This window comes from Oratosquilla oratoria, chromosome 14 (genome assembly GCF_046742065.1).
Source record: "Oratosquilla oratoria isolate Oo_2021 chromosome 14, ASM4674206v1, whole genome shotgun sequence".
Lineage (NCBI taxonomy): Eukaryota > Metazoa > Arthropoda > Malacostraca > Stomatopoda > Squillidae > Oratosquilla > Oratosquilla oratoria.
In genome coordinates, this window is record NC_134790.1 from 4678181 (window position 1) to 4693180 (window position 15000).

Below are 15000 nucleotides of genomic sequence, written 5' to 3' on the forward strand. Positions count from 1 at the left end.
AGCCGTTATTGATCAGAACTTGAGTGGAACGTTCGATTTCATCATGCACTTGTGTCCATGTGCTGCAGTGAGTTAGTGCTCTTCGAATATAGGCACTGATGGTAGAGTCCTTATATCTTTGAGGGCACTCACTGGATCCATTAAGGCAGTGTCCAGGGTTAGTGGGTTTTGTGTACACTGTTGTATTAAAAGAATTTTCATTTTGTTTCACTAAGAGGTCGAGGAAGGGTAAAGCTCCGTCAATGCTATCTTCCATAGTGAAAGTGAGTCCAGATGTCTCTTGTAATAGGTGGCGGAGTTTTTCAGCTTCATTGCTGTTATTGGTTTTAATGAAGACATCATCAATGTATCTACAGTAAATATCTGGCTTTTCTGTTTTACTGAATACTTCTTCTTCTACGCAGCCCATGAAGAAGTTTGCCATTAATACTCCAAGGGGGGAACCCATTGCAACTCCATCAATTTGGCAATATTTGTTTCCACGGGGGCAAGTGAACGGGACTTCTTTTGTACAGCATTCAAGCAGTTTACGTAGTGTAAGTTCTGGAATGTCTAGTATAGGTGTAGTGTTATCGTGGTACACTTTATTGATGATGTAATCAATTGTTCGATCTACGGAAATATTAGTGTATAACCCCTCCACATCAAGAGAAGCGATTCTACCTTTAGCAGAGTTTGCCTTAATAATGTCTAGGAAATCAGATCGAGAGTGTAGACTATAGGTGGCGGGAGTGTAGGGAGTTAGAATAGAGCACAGTTTCTTGGCGAGTTTGTACGTAGGTGCAGGAATTTGTGAGATTATGGGACGGAGTTTATTACCAGGTTTGTGTGTTTTGACTGTCCCATAGCAGTAACCCATACCATACTCTCCTGAAAGTTTATTAAATTTTACTTTGCTGGCAGCATTATTCCTTCTATAAGTCGATTTACCTTTTTCTTGAGTAATTCTGTAGGGTCTTTGTTGATCTTTTTAAACTTAGATGTATCATTGAGGATAGTATCTATCTTTTCTAAATACTCAGAGGTGTCCATGAGTACGTAAGTTGCCGCTTTGTCTGCTTTCCTGATGGTGATACTATGGTCTGATTTTAACTCTTTTGCGGCCTCAATGTGTTTCTTGTCAATCAAATTGCTGTGATATTGTCCTCTTGATTTATGAGCTTCAGCAATGACTTCTTGTTTGAAAGTGGGCTCAACAATGACTTCACCTTTTTTACATAATTTCTCTACATCATCTATGAGTATTTCGCATTCTGTTCTTTTTTGAAACTTCTTAGGTTTAGACATAATGTGGCAGTTAAGCCCTAAATTAAGGACTTCCTCTTGGTCTGGAGTAAGAATCTTATTGGTTAAATTTATATAACCATTTGGTGGGCGTGAGTATTTAATATGGCCGCCGTTCAGATTTATTAATTTCTTTTGATTAGCTTTAGTGATAGAATTTTTGTGTTGATTAATAATATCGGAGAATAGGGTGTCAATATTCTCTTTTAAGGTTGTATCTATGTGTATGTTGTTCCATTTTTCTTCAAGCTCTTGGTATTCTTGGTTGAGGTTTTGTATTTTGTCTTTTAATTCTTTAATCCTCTGTTTCATATATTTTATTCTTTCTTCCTTACTGGGTTTATACTTGCACCTCTTGTTTAAGGTCACTGCCCCATCACAGGGGATATTGTCAGTGTATTTGGGCAGGAGTTTTTCTCTAATGCATGTTTCATTAAAAGTGATGGCTAGTTGTGCATTAATAATTTTCTTAATGGTATTTTCCATATACCTTATTAAGGATTTGTTTTCCTTAGGAAGGAAATTTATGACTTGGCTGTATGTAGTCATATTAGCTAGATCGCGATTTCGGGTTCAAGACCCTTCTTCAGTAGCTATAGGGATAAGAATTAATCCGAAGATTCTAGTAAAGATCTAAGTTTTATACTAGAGTTACTATACTTGCTAATCACTGGGGGAGGTCACCTGGTATTACGGGCAGGGACGAAATGTCACGTGCGCTAGGGAGCCTCCGGGTTTGTGTTGTGGCGGGATGTGGCGTTTTGTCTCGTAGTTGGACGAGTGGCGTTTTGTCTCGTATTGGCGTTTGTGGTGTTATGTCTCATGTTTTTATTTGTAACGGTTTGTCTCATGCTTGGAAGGGCTCTGAGGTCTTCTGCTTGTACATTTAGGTTTGGGCTCAACTCTTTAATGTACAACGCTTCTAAAATTGGGAGGCGTCTATCGTCAGTACATAAATCCAAAATCTCTGTGTTTTTCTCTAGTGTCTCTCTTACTAGTGTTATGCCGTGGGCTTCTCTTAAATGATTTTTAGGGGCTCCAGATGTCAGGTGGTATGAGAGGCGACGGGATAACCTCATTGTCGTCATGCCAATATAGGTGGATGGGAGGGCTTCACAGTTCCCTCGTGTACATGTGAACCTATAGATGGCATGTGATTTCTGAAGTTCCTTTCTCTCTTGTAGGGGGCTGTTTCTAATAAGAAGGTGGCTAGTTTTCTTAGTGTTATAATAAATCACTAGATTTAGTATTTTTTCTGGATTGACTGGTTTAATGTTTCTTTTTATAATTTGCTTCATAATGCGTTCATCTTCTTTATAAGCTGACGAAAAAGTGGATTTATAATATATGTTGATTTTCTCTTTATTTTGTTTATCATTGTTGTTGTTATGCCAGCCGTCCATTATTTTCTTTGTTTGAAAATGTATCTCTTTTTCATTGAAGCCGTTATTGATCAGAACTTGAGTGGAACGTTCGATTTCATCATGCACTTGTGTCCATGTGCTGCAGTGAGTTAGTGCTCTTCGAATATAGGCACTGATGGTAGAGTCCTTATATCTTTGAGGGCACTCACTGGATCCATTAAGGCAGTGTCCAGGGTTAGTGGGTTTTGTGTACACTGTTGTATTAAAAGAATTTTCATTTTGTTTCACTAAGAGGTCGAGGAAGGGTAAAGCTCCGTCAATGCTATCTTCCATAGTGAAAGTGAGTCCAGATGTCTCTTGTAATAGGTGGCGGAGTTTTTCAGCTTCATTGCTGTTATTGGTTTTAATGAAGACATCATCAATGTATCTACAGTAAATATCTGGCTTTTCTGTTTTACTGAATACTTCTTCTTCTACGCAGCCCATGAAGAAGTTTGCCATTAATACTCCAAGGGGGGAACCCATTGCAACTCCATCAATTTGGCAATATTTGTTTCCACGGGGGCAAGTGAACGGGACTTCTTTTGTACAGCATTCAAGCAGTTTACGTAGTGTAAGTTCTGGAATGTCTAGTATAGGTGTAGTGTTATCGTGGTACACTTTATTGATGATGTAATCAATTGTTCGATCTACGGAAATATTAGTGTATAACCCCTCCACATCAAGAGAAGCGATTCTACCTTTAGCAGAGTTTGCCTTAATAATGTCTAGGAAATCAGATGTAGAATGTAGACTATATGTGGCGGGAGTGTAGGGAGTTAGAATAGAGCACAGTTTCTTGGCGAGTTTGTACGTAGGTGCAATGATACATCTAAGTTTACAAAGATCAACAAAGACCCTACAGAATCACTCAAGAAAAAGGTAAATCGACTTATAGAAGGGAATAATGCTGCCAGCAAAGTAAAATTTAATAAACTTTCAGGAGAGTATGGTATGGGTTACTGCTATGGGACAGTCAAAACACACAAACCTGGTAATAAACTCCGTCCCATAATCTCACAAATTCCTGCACCTACGTATAAACTCGCCAAGAAACTGTGCTCCATTCTAACTCCCTACACTCCCGCCACCTATAGTCTACAATCTACATCTGATTTCCTAGACATTATTAAGGCAAACTCTGCTAAAGGTAGAATCGCTTCTCTTGATGTGGAGGGGTTATACACTAATATTTCCGTAGATCGAACAATTGATTACATCATCAATAAAGTGTACCACGATAACACTACACCTATACTAGACATTCCAGAACTTACACTACGTAAACTGCTTGAATGCTGTACAAAAGAAGTCCCGTTCACTTGCCCCCGTGGAAACAAATATTGCCAAATTGATGGAGTTGCAATGGGTTCCCCCCTTGGAGTATTAATGGCAAACTTCTTCATGGGCTGCGTAGAAGAAGAAGTATTCAGTAAAACAGAAAAGCCAGATATTTACTGTAGATACATTGATGATGTCTTCATTAAAACCAATAACAGCAATGAAGCTGAAAAACTCCGCCACCTATTACAAGAGACATCTGGACTCACTTTCACTATGGAAGATAGCATTGACGGAGCTTTACCCTTCCTCGACCTCTTAGTGAAACAAAATGAAAATTCTTTTAATACAACAGTGTACACAAAACCCACTAACCCTGGACACTGCCTTAATGGATCCAGTGAGTGCCCTCAAAGATATAAGGACTCTACCATCAGTGCCTATATTCGAAGAGCACTAACTCACTGCAGCACATGGACACAAGTGCATGATGAAATCGAACGTTCCACTCAAGTTCTGATCAATAACGGCTTCAATGAAAAAGAGATACATTTTCAAACAAAGAAAATAATGGACGGCTGGCATAACAACAACAATGATAAACAAAATAAAGAGAAAATCAACATATATTATAAATCCACTTTTTCGTCAGCTTATAAAGAAGATGAACGCATTATGAAGCAAATTATAAAAAGAAACATTAAACCAGTCAATCCAGAAAAAATACTAAATCTAGTGATTTATTATAACACTAAGAAAACTAGCCACCTTCTTATTAGAAACAGCCCCCTACAAGAGAGAAAGGAACTTCAGAAATCACATGCCATCTATAGGTTCACATGTACACGAGGGAACTGTGAAGCCCTCCCATCCACCTATATTGGCATGACGACAATGAGGTTATCCCGTCGCCTCTCATACCACCTGACATCTGGAGCCCCTAAAAATCATTTAAGAGAAGCCCACGGCATAACACTAGTAAGAGAGACACTAGAGAAAAACACAGAGATTTTGGATTTATGTACTGACGATAGACGCCTCCCAATTTTAGAAGCGTTGTACATTAAAGAGTTGAGCCCAAACCTAAATGTACAAGCAGAAGACCTCAGAGCCCTTCCAAGCATGAGACAAACCGTTACAAATAAAAACATGAGACATAACACCACAAACGCCAATACGAGACAAAACGCCACTCGTCCAACTACGAGACAAAACGCCACATCCCGCCACAACACAAACCCGGAGGCTCCCTAGCGCACGTGACATTTCGTCCCTGCCCGTAATACCAGGTGACCTCCCCCAGTGATTAGCAAGTATAGTAACTCTAGTATAAAACTTAGATCTTTACTAGAATCTTCGGATTAATTCTTATCCCTATAGCTACTGAAGAAGGGTCTTGAACCCGAAATCGCGATCTAGCTAATATGACTACATACAGCCAAGTCATAAATTTCCTTCCTAAGGAAAACAAATCCTTAATAAGGTATATGGAAAATACCATTAAGAAAATTATTAATGCACAACTAGCCATCACTTTTAATGAAACATATATATATATATATATATATATATATAATATGTGGGTGGTTGTGAGTGTACACGCAGTGTTATGACTCTGCAACCCAAAGAAGAAAATATACTAATATGTTCTCTTTTTTCTTTTTACAGGTGAGTGATGTTCAACACTCCCGTTTGTTTATTGTATGGAGGTCATAACTGTAAGTAATATATGGAAATTAATAACATATTTCTGTGTGTGTGTGTGTGTGTGTGTGTGTGTGTGTGTGTGTGTGTGTGTGTGTGTGTGTGTGTGTGTGTGTGTGTGTGTGTGTGTGTGTGTGTGTTTATGTGTGTGTGTGTCCGTCGCGTGTATACAATCAACAGTCCCATTACCTAGACGATATATACTACCGTTGTGATACGATACCTACATCCAGGTACAACTTTTCTACTAAATATTTTCAACCAAACATTAGTGAATATCACCTCCTTGACCACCTGAAAAGAAGCAATTTTTCTTCCTTTCCCTAAATCAGGGAAAGATAGAACTTCCTTTAACAGATAATATTCCATTGCCTTCAGAAATTACCTCTGCAAACTCTCAGAGAAAAAATTACTCATTTCAAATGGAGCAGCTTAATCTTTATTTCTTTCCATCATGCCTCCAAACATATTTTTACTCAGGCTCCAGCAACATAAATATCCTGTTGCAAAAAGAGGCAACAATTCGTATCTCTATCGCTAACGAGCATCATGTCTATGTTCTTTTTCTTAACACGGAAAAAGTAAATGATACAACTTGGAAAGGGTGGATTCGACGTAGAACCTTCCTCTTAGGCTTCTGTTGAATTTTACCCATATTCGTATTCCAATTCCTATATCACTGAACCTTTCAAATACGTATAGGAATGTTTCTATTCTTCCCTCCTCGTATTCAACAAAAAATAAGCGTCCCTAGCATCCATCTTTTCACCACAGCAGTCGACGATTTAACCAAACATAACCCCTCCCCCCGAAATCACCACCAACCTATGCGTTAGTTTGACTCATCCTTGACTATGCGGTACAGTTTTGGTCTCCGTCTTATAGAATGGACGTCAGTTCACTAGAATCAGTACAGAGGAGAATGACCAAAATGATACATGGGCTCAGAAATTTACCTTACAAAGAGAGGTTTAGGCACCTTAACTTACACTCTCTGGAAAGATGCAGAGTGCAGGGTGATATAATAGAGGCGTTTAAGTGGATCAAGGGCTTTAACAAGGGTGACGCAAACAAGGTCATCATATTAAGACAAAAGGGTAGGACTCGGAGTAATGGATTTAAACTGGACAGATTTAGATTTAAGAAGGAAATAGGCAAGAATTGGTTTATTAGTAGGGTGGGCAACGAATGGAATAGATTTAATAACCATTTAGTGAGCGCTGAAACTATCAGTTATTTAAAGAAACGGTTAGACAACTTTATGGATGGGGATGACAGGTGGTAATGGATATGGAACTCCCTAGTGCAGGCCTCATGGTCTCTTGCAGTCACCTTCATTCTTATGTTCTTATGTCGACAATCTGACCCCATTCTGCGTCGAAACCCGAGCTGGGTCGAAAAATACAGACTCCTCTTTTACACGCTAGAATTACCCTCCGTGTAATTCAGTAGACGACGCTGCTGCAAGGACATCCAAATAAATACGAACATTATCCTTCCATGTGCCCAGTGGTCTAAAAGACTTGATTCTTAGGTTTCCTTGACCATCACCTCACGTACAGCAGATACCCCGTTAAGATTCCTGCTTCTGAACTTTTATCTACAATTATTACTTTACACAAGTTAGGGAGCCGATATATGCTACCTCTGGAATCTGTCAACACTCACACAAAGCAAAATAGATTTTATGGATATCAAGCCTTGTGTGTCGCACCCACAACCTTACTAATAATAGACCCCATACACACTCGCAGCCTATGGCTTACTACAAACGCCTTCCGCAATAATCCAAGGAAAAGCTTGTATACGCAAAGCGGATACCCTACCATAGATAACCGTATAATATCTCTATTGTAACCAGATTTCCTCCACTTACCCCACTTTTGCCATTCAGCCCTTAAAGGGTTTGATATAAACTCGAACAGTGTCCGATCATTGTGGCATGACCACCCACACTAGAAATATATGACATTTTCTAATCACAATACTTATCCAGGCTTCCCTCGTTACTACCTCAAATTATGCCCCTACCTTGCTTTAGCCACGCTATAAGTATATATATACAATATATTAACAAATACAAAGAATCTAGATCCCTCTCCGTCTTCGTCTCAGTCATAACCTCCAAATTTTTGCTACCCTAGCGATTTCTTAATTTATTCACATCTCCTTCCCTCTCGCCTTATACAATCATCTCTGACTCACAAAGCCTCATGAAAGAACTCTCTACCCTCCATAACTATCATCCATTGATCTACAAATCCCACTCGCGGACCATTCAACTTTCCTCGCACTTTAAACTTGAGTCCTTTTGCTGGTACCCCCGGCAACAAATGGATCAAGAAGTGTCCTCGAGATGCGGGGTCTGTCACCTTTGATGTCTTCACTTCACTGCCTGCAACAGACTACTCTCCTGCCCTTCAGGCCACAATACAAAACATGTACCACAGTAGAGACGCCGGGAAGAGCACTTGTCAAACCTTCTGAAGTCATCCAGGTCTCGTATATGCACACAACCCCTATCCCACCAGCATACCATAGGATCGGGTAATCGGGCTATCACTGAGGGTAAATGGGCCATATAAAAGTCGTTCACTTTTTTAATTGAAAATGGTTTTAAAATATTTCACTTCTACCCTGAATAAATGCCTACCTCCATTTTACCAGAATTTTATTTACCAGTTGTAACATAATTTTTAATACACGAATAACTTTTATATGACCCATTTACCACAGTGATAGCCCGATTACCCCCATCCTACGGTAGTCAATCCTTTGTTAACAGGACATTCATTTCTCACTTGACCATCTCGTGACAGGTGAAGACTCTTCCACCTATCCAAGTCATACCTCCTTTATAATACCACACATTCCACTAGAATGCCCTACCTACATAAACCTCCACAATAGTTTCCTCCTCTTCCACTTACTACCCCCTGAAACAACAATCACACTACAGCTAATTTTAGATAAAACAATACTAATACTTTTTCTTCTACCCACACTTTTCTAAAGGAGACTGGATTCCTTCCTAAGATATAATTGTCCCACAGCATACAAGCCTTCTAGTATAACACGTCGGTACTCCTATACATAAAAAATGCTATCATCCCTTATAACCCTACTTCCCACTAGCTAAACCAATATCATGACCCTAAGATAATGTATATGTAGGAGGGAGCCCCATATTGTCCATGATTATAGAAGTGCTGTTGAACTTACGAAAGTTTTTCAATACTTTTTATCTTAAAAAAATCCAGACATGTAAGTTTGCTGATATCAAGAATATCCTAAAGTCTTCAGTTGCTTAATCTAGAAAAAGTGATTTGATATTTCTAAGTACAATGAAGCCAATTGTACCGATTAATTGGTAAGATTATCAAACGTCAAAGCCGCCATTATACCCGGAACATCTTCCACAATGACATATCCACGTCTTGGAGGTCACCCAGAGGCAGAAGACGGAAGGAAAAAGTGTAATTTTATTGACGTCATTCGTTACAAAAGGATGTAAACCTGATACCCATAGCAGCCATTAGACCTGCCATCTCCGTCTCGTTATATATTCGCATATATACATACATATACCAAAGGCTTTTTCCCCCTACACGAGGGGGGGGGTAGCCGAAAAGAAAAAGGCATAGAATACACTCCCACCCATTCCATTTCCTATATATTCCACTCCCATCCACCCTCCTCCCTCCCCTCTCACAAGGAAAAAAGAATGAAGAAGGTCAATAGATAACTAGATTAAGATTTAACTCCGGGATAAGTAGAAACCATTTTGTCAATCTTGTGGTCCATACATAGATTTTATTTCCTGCGGATGTTACCTCATGTAATTGCATTAAAACAAGAAAAGGAAAATCAGATTTGTCACAAACAGCTCAAGGACTGACCTCGGGATCATCGATATTGGGAAAATCATCAGTTCAGTCGGCTGGAAGCAACTAGAGTTACAATATTCTTATTATTGGGTCACTCAGACGGTATTCATACATCCTATTCAACCATAAAAGGAGTAATGAGGAATTTGCGAAAGCAGAAAAAGGAAGAGGAATATATACTGGGAAGAACACGGTAATAAAGGTGTACATATGTACATAAATGTGTGTATATATATTGATGGCGCAATCGGTTAAGTCACTAATACTTGTCACGTGCTAGCGCAGGTTCGAGTCCTTGACTGTACCACGTTTCAATTTCTGCATGTTGGCCTCCTCGAGTCTCTCGCTATTGATGGCTTAGAGTTAAAGTGTACTGTGGTTGATAAAAAATTATATCTGTTCACTGAGACCCATTAAGTGTTGTACATATATATATATATATATATATATATATATGTCTATATATATATATATATATATATATATATGTATGTTTACATATATATATATATATATTAATCTTTTTTCAACCACATTAACTTTTTCACTTTAATTCCATGCCATCACGATCAAGACTGACAATGCGCTCGACGGAGACATATGCAGAAACTGATACGTAGTGAAGCCAAGGACTCGAACTCAGCTCAGACGTACCAAGTGAACAGTGACTCTAACCACAGCGCCATCAATTCATGGGTTCTCGAGAAAGCGTTACATAGATGAAGTGCGGACGAATCAATTCATTGCAAAGAAAGAATTCTAGTCTCAAACCCGCGTTCCTCAAAACCCGGATGAAGAGGACGGAACTCACCAGATCACCACTTCCCCACGAAAGAAATTGAAAAATAGTTGAGATAGAGAGTGGAACGCGACGATGGAGGAAGCGGGAACACTGGAGAAAATAGCGAGGAAAGAAGAAACAAGATAGATGAAATGTTGACGTGGAGGTGAGTGGAGTGAGTGGAGTGGGTGGAAGGATAAACGTTTCTCTCCACTTTAGGACTTGGTCGTGTGTTTTTCCTGTCCAGAAACTACTTCATTCATCATATTAAGATAACAGGGCAGGACTCGCAGTAATGGATTTAAGTTGGACACATTTAGATTTAAGAAGGAAATGGACAAGAACTGGTTTACCAATAGAACAGTCAACGAAGGGAATAGATTTAGTAACCATGTAGTGATCGCTGAAATTATCAGTTGTTGTAAGAAACGATTAGACAACTTTATGGATAGTGATGACAGGTAGTAATGGACATGGAACTACCTAGCGTAGGCCTTATGGCCCCTCGTGGTCTCCTTCATTCTTTATGTTCTTACGAAGGAAATTTTGTCCGTAGTTGAGTCAAGAATTGTCACGGGTCCTTGAGTCCTTGACTATACTTTTGCTGCGTCCTACGACTTGCATCGAATCGCCCAGCCGCGTTCTGTTGATTTTATTTAGCTGAAGGAAACTCTCTCCACAGTGAAAGGGTAAAGGCATAACAAGGAGTTCTCTGAAGACAAATCCTTTGCCGAAGACGAACCCGAGAGGGAAATAGAGCGGTAATGGAAGGCGGAGTGATTAAAGGAAAGACTTTGAAAAGCGATCAGAAGTTTGTGAATGAATGACACAGAATAATGGTTGCAAAGAGGGGAGGTGTGAAAATAGGAGGAAGAGGAGGAGATGAAAAAGATAAAATGAAAGGAAAATGAGAAGGGAAGAAAGATATAGAGAAGTGAAAAGGAATGAGAATGGAGGAGATTTTAAGTTTATTTCATGTGCGTATGCATACATATTTGGTGTGTGTTTGTGTATTCACCTTGGATCTGCTGCAGCCTCTTTTCGAGACAGCCAGACACCACCCTACGGCAGTGAGCTCAGAGCTCATTATTAGCAGATCTCTGGGTAGGTCTGAGACCACTCACACTCCACACACCGGGAATGCAAGATCACAACTCCTTGACTAACGTCCCGTACCTACTCGCTGCTAGGTGAACAGGGGCTACACGTGAAAGGAGACAAACCCAACTTGTCTCCGCCCGGCCGGGGAATCGAACCCCGGTTCTCCGGCTTGTGAGGCCAGTGCTTTACCAATGTGTGTGTGTGTGTGTGTGTGTGTGTGTGTGTGTGTGTGTGTGTGTGTGTGTGTGTGTGTGTGTGTGTGCGTGCACGCGCGTGTGCGTGCGTGGGTGTGTGTATGTGCGCGCTCGTACGCCTGTGGCCATGAAGGCATATGTACCTGCGTGTGGGCGTCCGCGTGCAGATAATGGTTTGCCTCGTCACAGTGGATTATCATATACAAAAGAGGTTTTCGAAGAGCTTTACTTGCATAATATCTGGGTCCGCACTTCACTCTCTTCTTTCATGTGTGGTCATAAAGGGTGGACGAGGGGAGGTGGAGATGGGATTAGGCGTTGAAGTGGCAGACTCTATGGCATTGTTGAGGTCTTGGTATACAGTGAAGGGAGCGTTGGTGGCGCAATGATGGACTGTCGTCTGCTGATGACTCTTAGGCCCCTTTCACACTAGGCAACTAGTGACCGTCACTAGTGGCGGTCACTAGTTGCCTAGTGTCTCGGGCAACTGCAAGCAACCAGTGACTGTCACTGAGTTGTGGAATCCTTTCCCATCATCTCATTAGTCGAAAGAATGGCATCAATGGAGGAGGTGCTTCTGTTGGGCTTTGCTGGTCAAGAAAAAGAGACGGTCGGTGACGGCAACTGCCAGTGACGGTCACTTGTTACCGGAGCGGGCAACAGCCATAGCCTGTTGCGCAACCGGGCAACCACAGTGACGTAGTGTGAAAGGCTCAATTTAGAATAATGGTAGGGAACTAGTGACCGTCACTAGTGACCGTCACTAGTGACCGTCACTAGTGGCCGTCACTAGTGACCGTCACTAGTGACCGTCACTAGTTGTTTAGTGTGAAAGGGCTCTTAGGGAGTGAATAGTTGCGTCACTGACACATTCGCTCTTGAAAATATAAGAACATAAGATTGAAAGAGACTGCAAGAGACCCTAAGGCCTACACTAGGCAGTTTCATGTCCATTACCACCCGTCACCCCCATCCATAAAGTTGTCTAACAGTTTCTTAAAACAACCGATAGTTTCAGCGCTCACTACATAGTTACTAAGCCTATTCCATTCGTTGACCACCCTATTAACAAACCAATTATTTCCTATTTCCTTCTTAAATCTGAATTTGTCCTGCCCTGTTGTCTTAATATGCTGACCTTGTTTGCGTCACCCTTGTTAACGCCATAGTGTAAATATCTTATTTCTTTATCCCATATAAATTTATCACTAGAAATCCCTTACCTATCTTTTGTATTGGTTCGATTCCAAAACATCCCTCTGTTGTAGCTTTATTAGTTGTTCCCTCTATAGAAATCCGCGACCTCACGGCATTTGGCAACGGTACTCAAGTCCATGAGATAAAGATGCACAACAGGAGTCAATGACCGAGTGCCGCGCAAGCCCCGCCCACCTCGGTCGAATGGGGTTATGCATGATTGGTCAAAACGACACCTCATGTGACTCTGCCGAGAGTTGCCAGATAGTCATTTAATAGACTAAATTTCACGTTTGCTGCTAGACGTCGTAGGCGGGGATAGTTGATCCTGACAAGACCTTTTGTTGAGATTTAGTTATCTATTTTTCATAGTGAGCTGTTTTAGAATTCCTTTTTAGTTACCATTAAAAGATAAGTAAATTAAATGATTGAGATACATAGGTAAATTGATAGATGACACACAGTAACAAACAATTCTATTTTCAATAAATTTCCTTGCATATCTTTGCTCCATGTTGGGGGCCCCTGATAGATCTCTCCGCAAAGAAACGTTAGATTAAATCACACACACACACACACACACACACACACACACACACACACACACACACACACACACACACACACACACACACACACACACACACACACACACACACACACACACACATTAATACTAACATTAACACTAATACAGTTATGTACCCATATATACATGAGTTGTGAAATACGAGTGTATGATGGTACACAATGTTATAGTAAGTGACATCTCTGACATTCTACGAATATTCTTAAGTGCCACAACCTCTATGTATTTAATTGTACGATAGGCTTACGTAATCCATCTTCCCATCCAATCGTTTACATCCCAGTACCTTTGCAGGTGTAACAAGATAACGTGGCGAGGCATGTTATAACAGAAAACGTTGAGCCTCGGCAGAAGTCTGCGTCGCTGCGTCTGTGGGTCATTTGAGTAATCAAGGGGTCTTCTGGGTCATTCGGAGACGACCCCGAACGCGTCATCTGGTGACCTGTGACCTGACATCGGGTGTTTTATATTCTTTCCTTGGCAAGATCGATTTCTAGATTTTAATTTTGTCCGCCGCCAGGTGATTTTATTCAGGTGATGAAACCTTTAGACTCAAAGGGTTGGAGAAGAAGAGATTTCTTGCGCTAAGATTTCAACGCCAAAATGGACTGTCGGAGAGCTCTGCTTTGAGTCAAACAAGATTATTTTGATGAGATGGCGAAAGAGGATTTCTTTTCTGAATGGCGCTTGGATCGATAGAGAACGCGCTTCAAGAGGAGTTCCTCACGTCCTCTGTGGTGAATAAAATCGTCTGCAGCATTACGTTGGATAAAGATCTGTGAAGTGTGCAAAGGATTAACAAACGCATACATATATGTACACAAACACATACACACATGCGCACACACACACACACACACACACACACACACACACACACACACACACACACACACACACACACACACACACACACACACACACACACACACACACACACACACACACACACACACACACACACACACACACACACACACACACACACACACACGCACATCGTGGCGCAGTGGTTAGAGTTTTCGACTGCCACTACAGCAGTCCGGGTGCGAATGCCGCCCAGGTCTGAAGTAATTTTAGTATCACTGCGCTGCGGGTCGTTACTCCAACTCTCGTGGGCGGGGAGCTCGGGGTGTGTGTGCGTGTAAAGTCACAGCATTACCCATAGATCGTTCATATATGAGCTCTGAGCTCTCTTCCGGGAGGGAAATAGCTGACGGTCACGAGTCTAACACGTGGTCCAAGACCATGGTGGTGAATCACACACACACACACACACACACACACACACACACACACACACACACACACACACACACACACACACACACACACACACACACATATTCACATTCACAGGAACGCCAAAAAGTGAGATATTAGAAACTTTTCCAAACTTTTTTTTTTTTTTTTTTTTTAACCAAATTGTAAGGGACGTGTCTTTCGCACCACTTCACTCCAATGCAGGATGACGAGTCGAACTCTGACTGCCAAAGAGCTCCCACGAAAGCGAACACGAGGAATTTGGCGACAGACGTAATAAAAAGGACAAATATTGCTCGGGACGGTAGTCACGAGG

At 41.0% G+C, this 15000-nt stretch overlaps 1 protein-coding gene across 12 annotated transcripts in view; it reads left to right on the forward strand.

Moving 5' to 3' along the window:
- LOC143032713 (putative 3',5'-cyclic phosphodiesterase pde-5) overlaps positions 1-15000 on the forward strand; it is a 407947-nt gene that overhangs the window by 187650 nt on the left and 205297 nt on the right. Inside the window, exon 1 of one of the 12 annotated variants that reach the window (XM_076197622.1) lies at positions 5634-5686. The exons of the other annotated variants lie outside the window; for them this stretch is intronic. Within the exon in view, the coding sequence (XP_076053737.1) occupies positions 5644-5686 (43 nt within the window). The 5' untranslated portion in view covers positions 5634-5643. Of the gene's footprint in view, positions 1-5633; positions 5687-15000 lie in introns of those variants that run through there. 12 annotated transcript variants of the gene reach the window in all.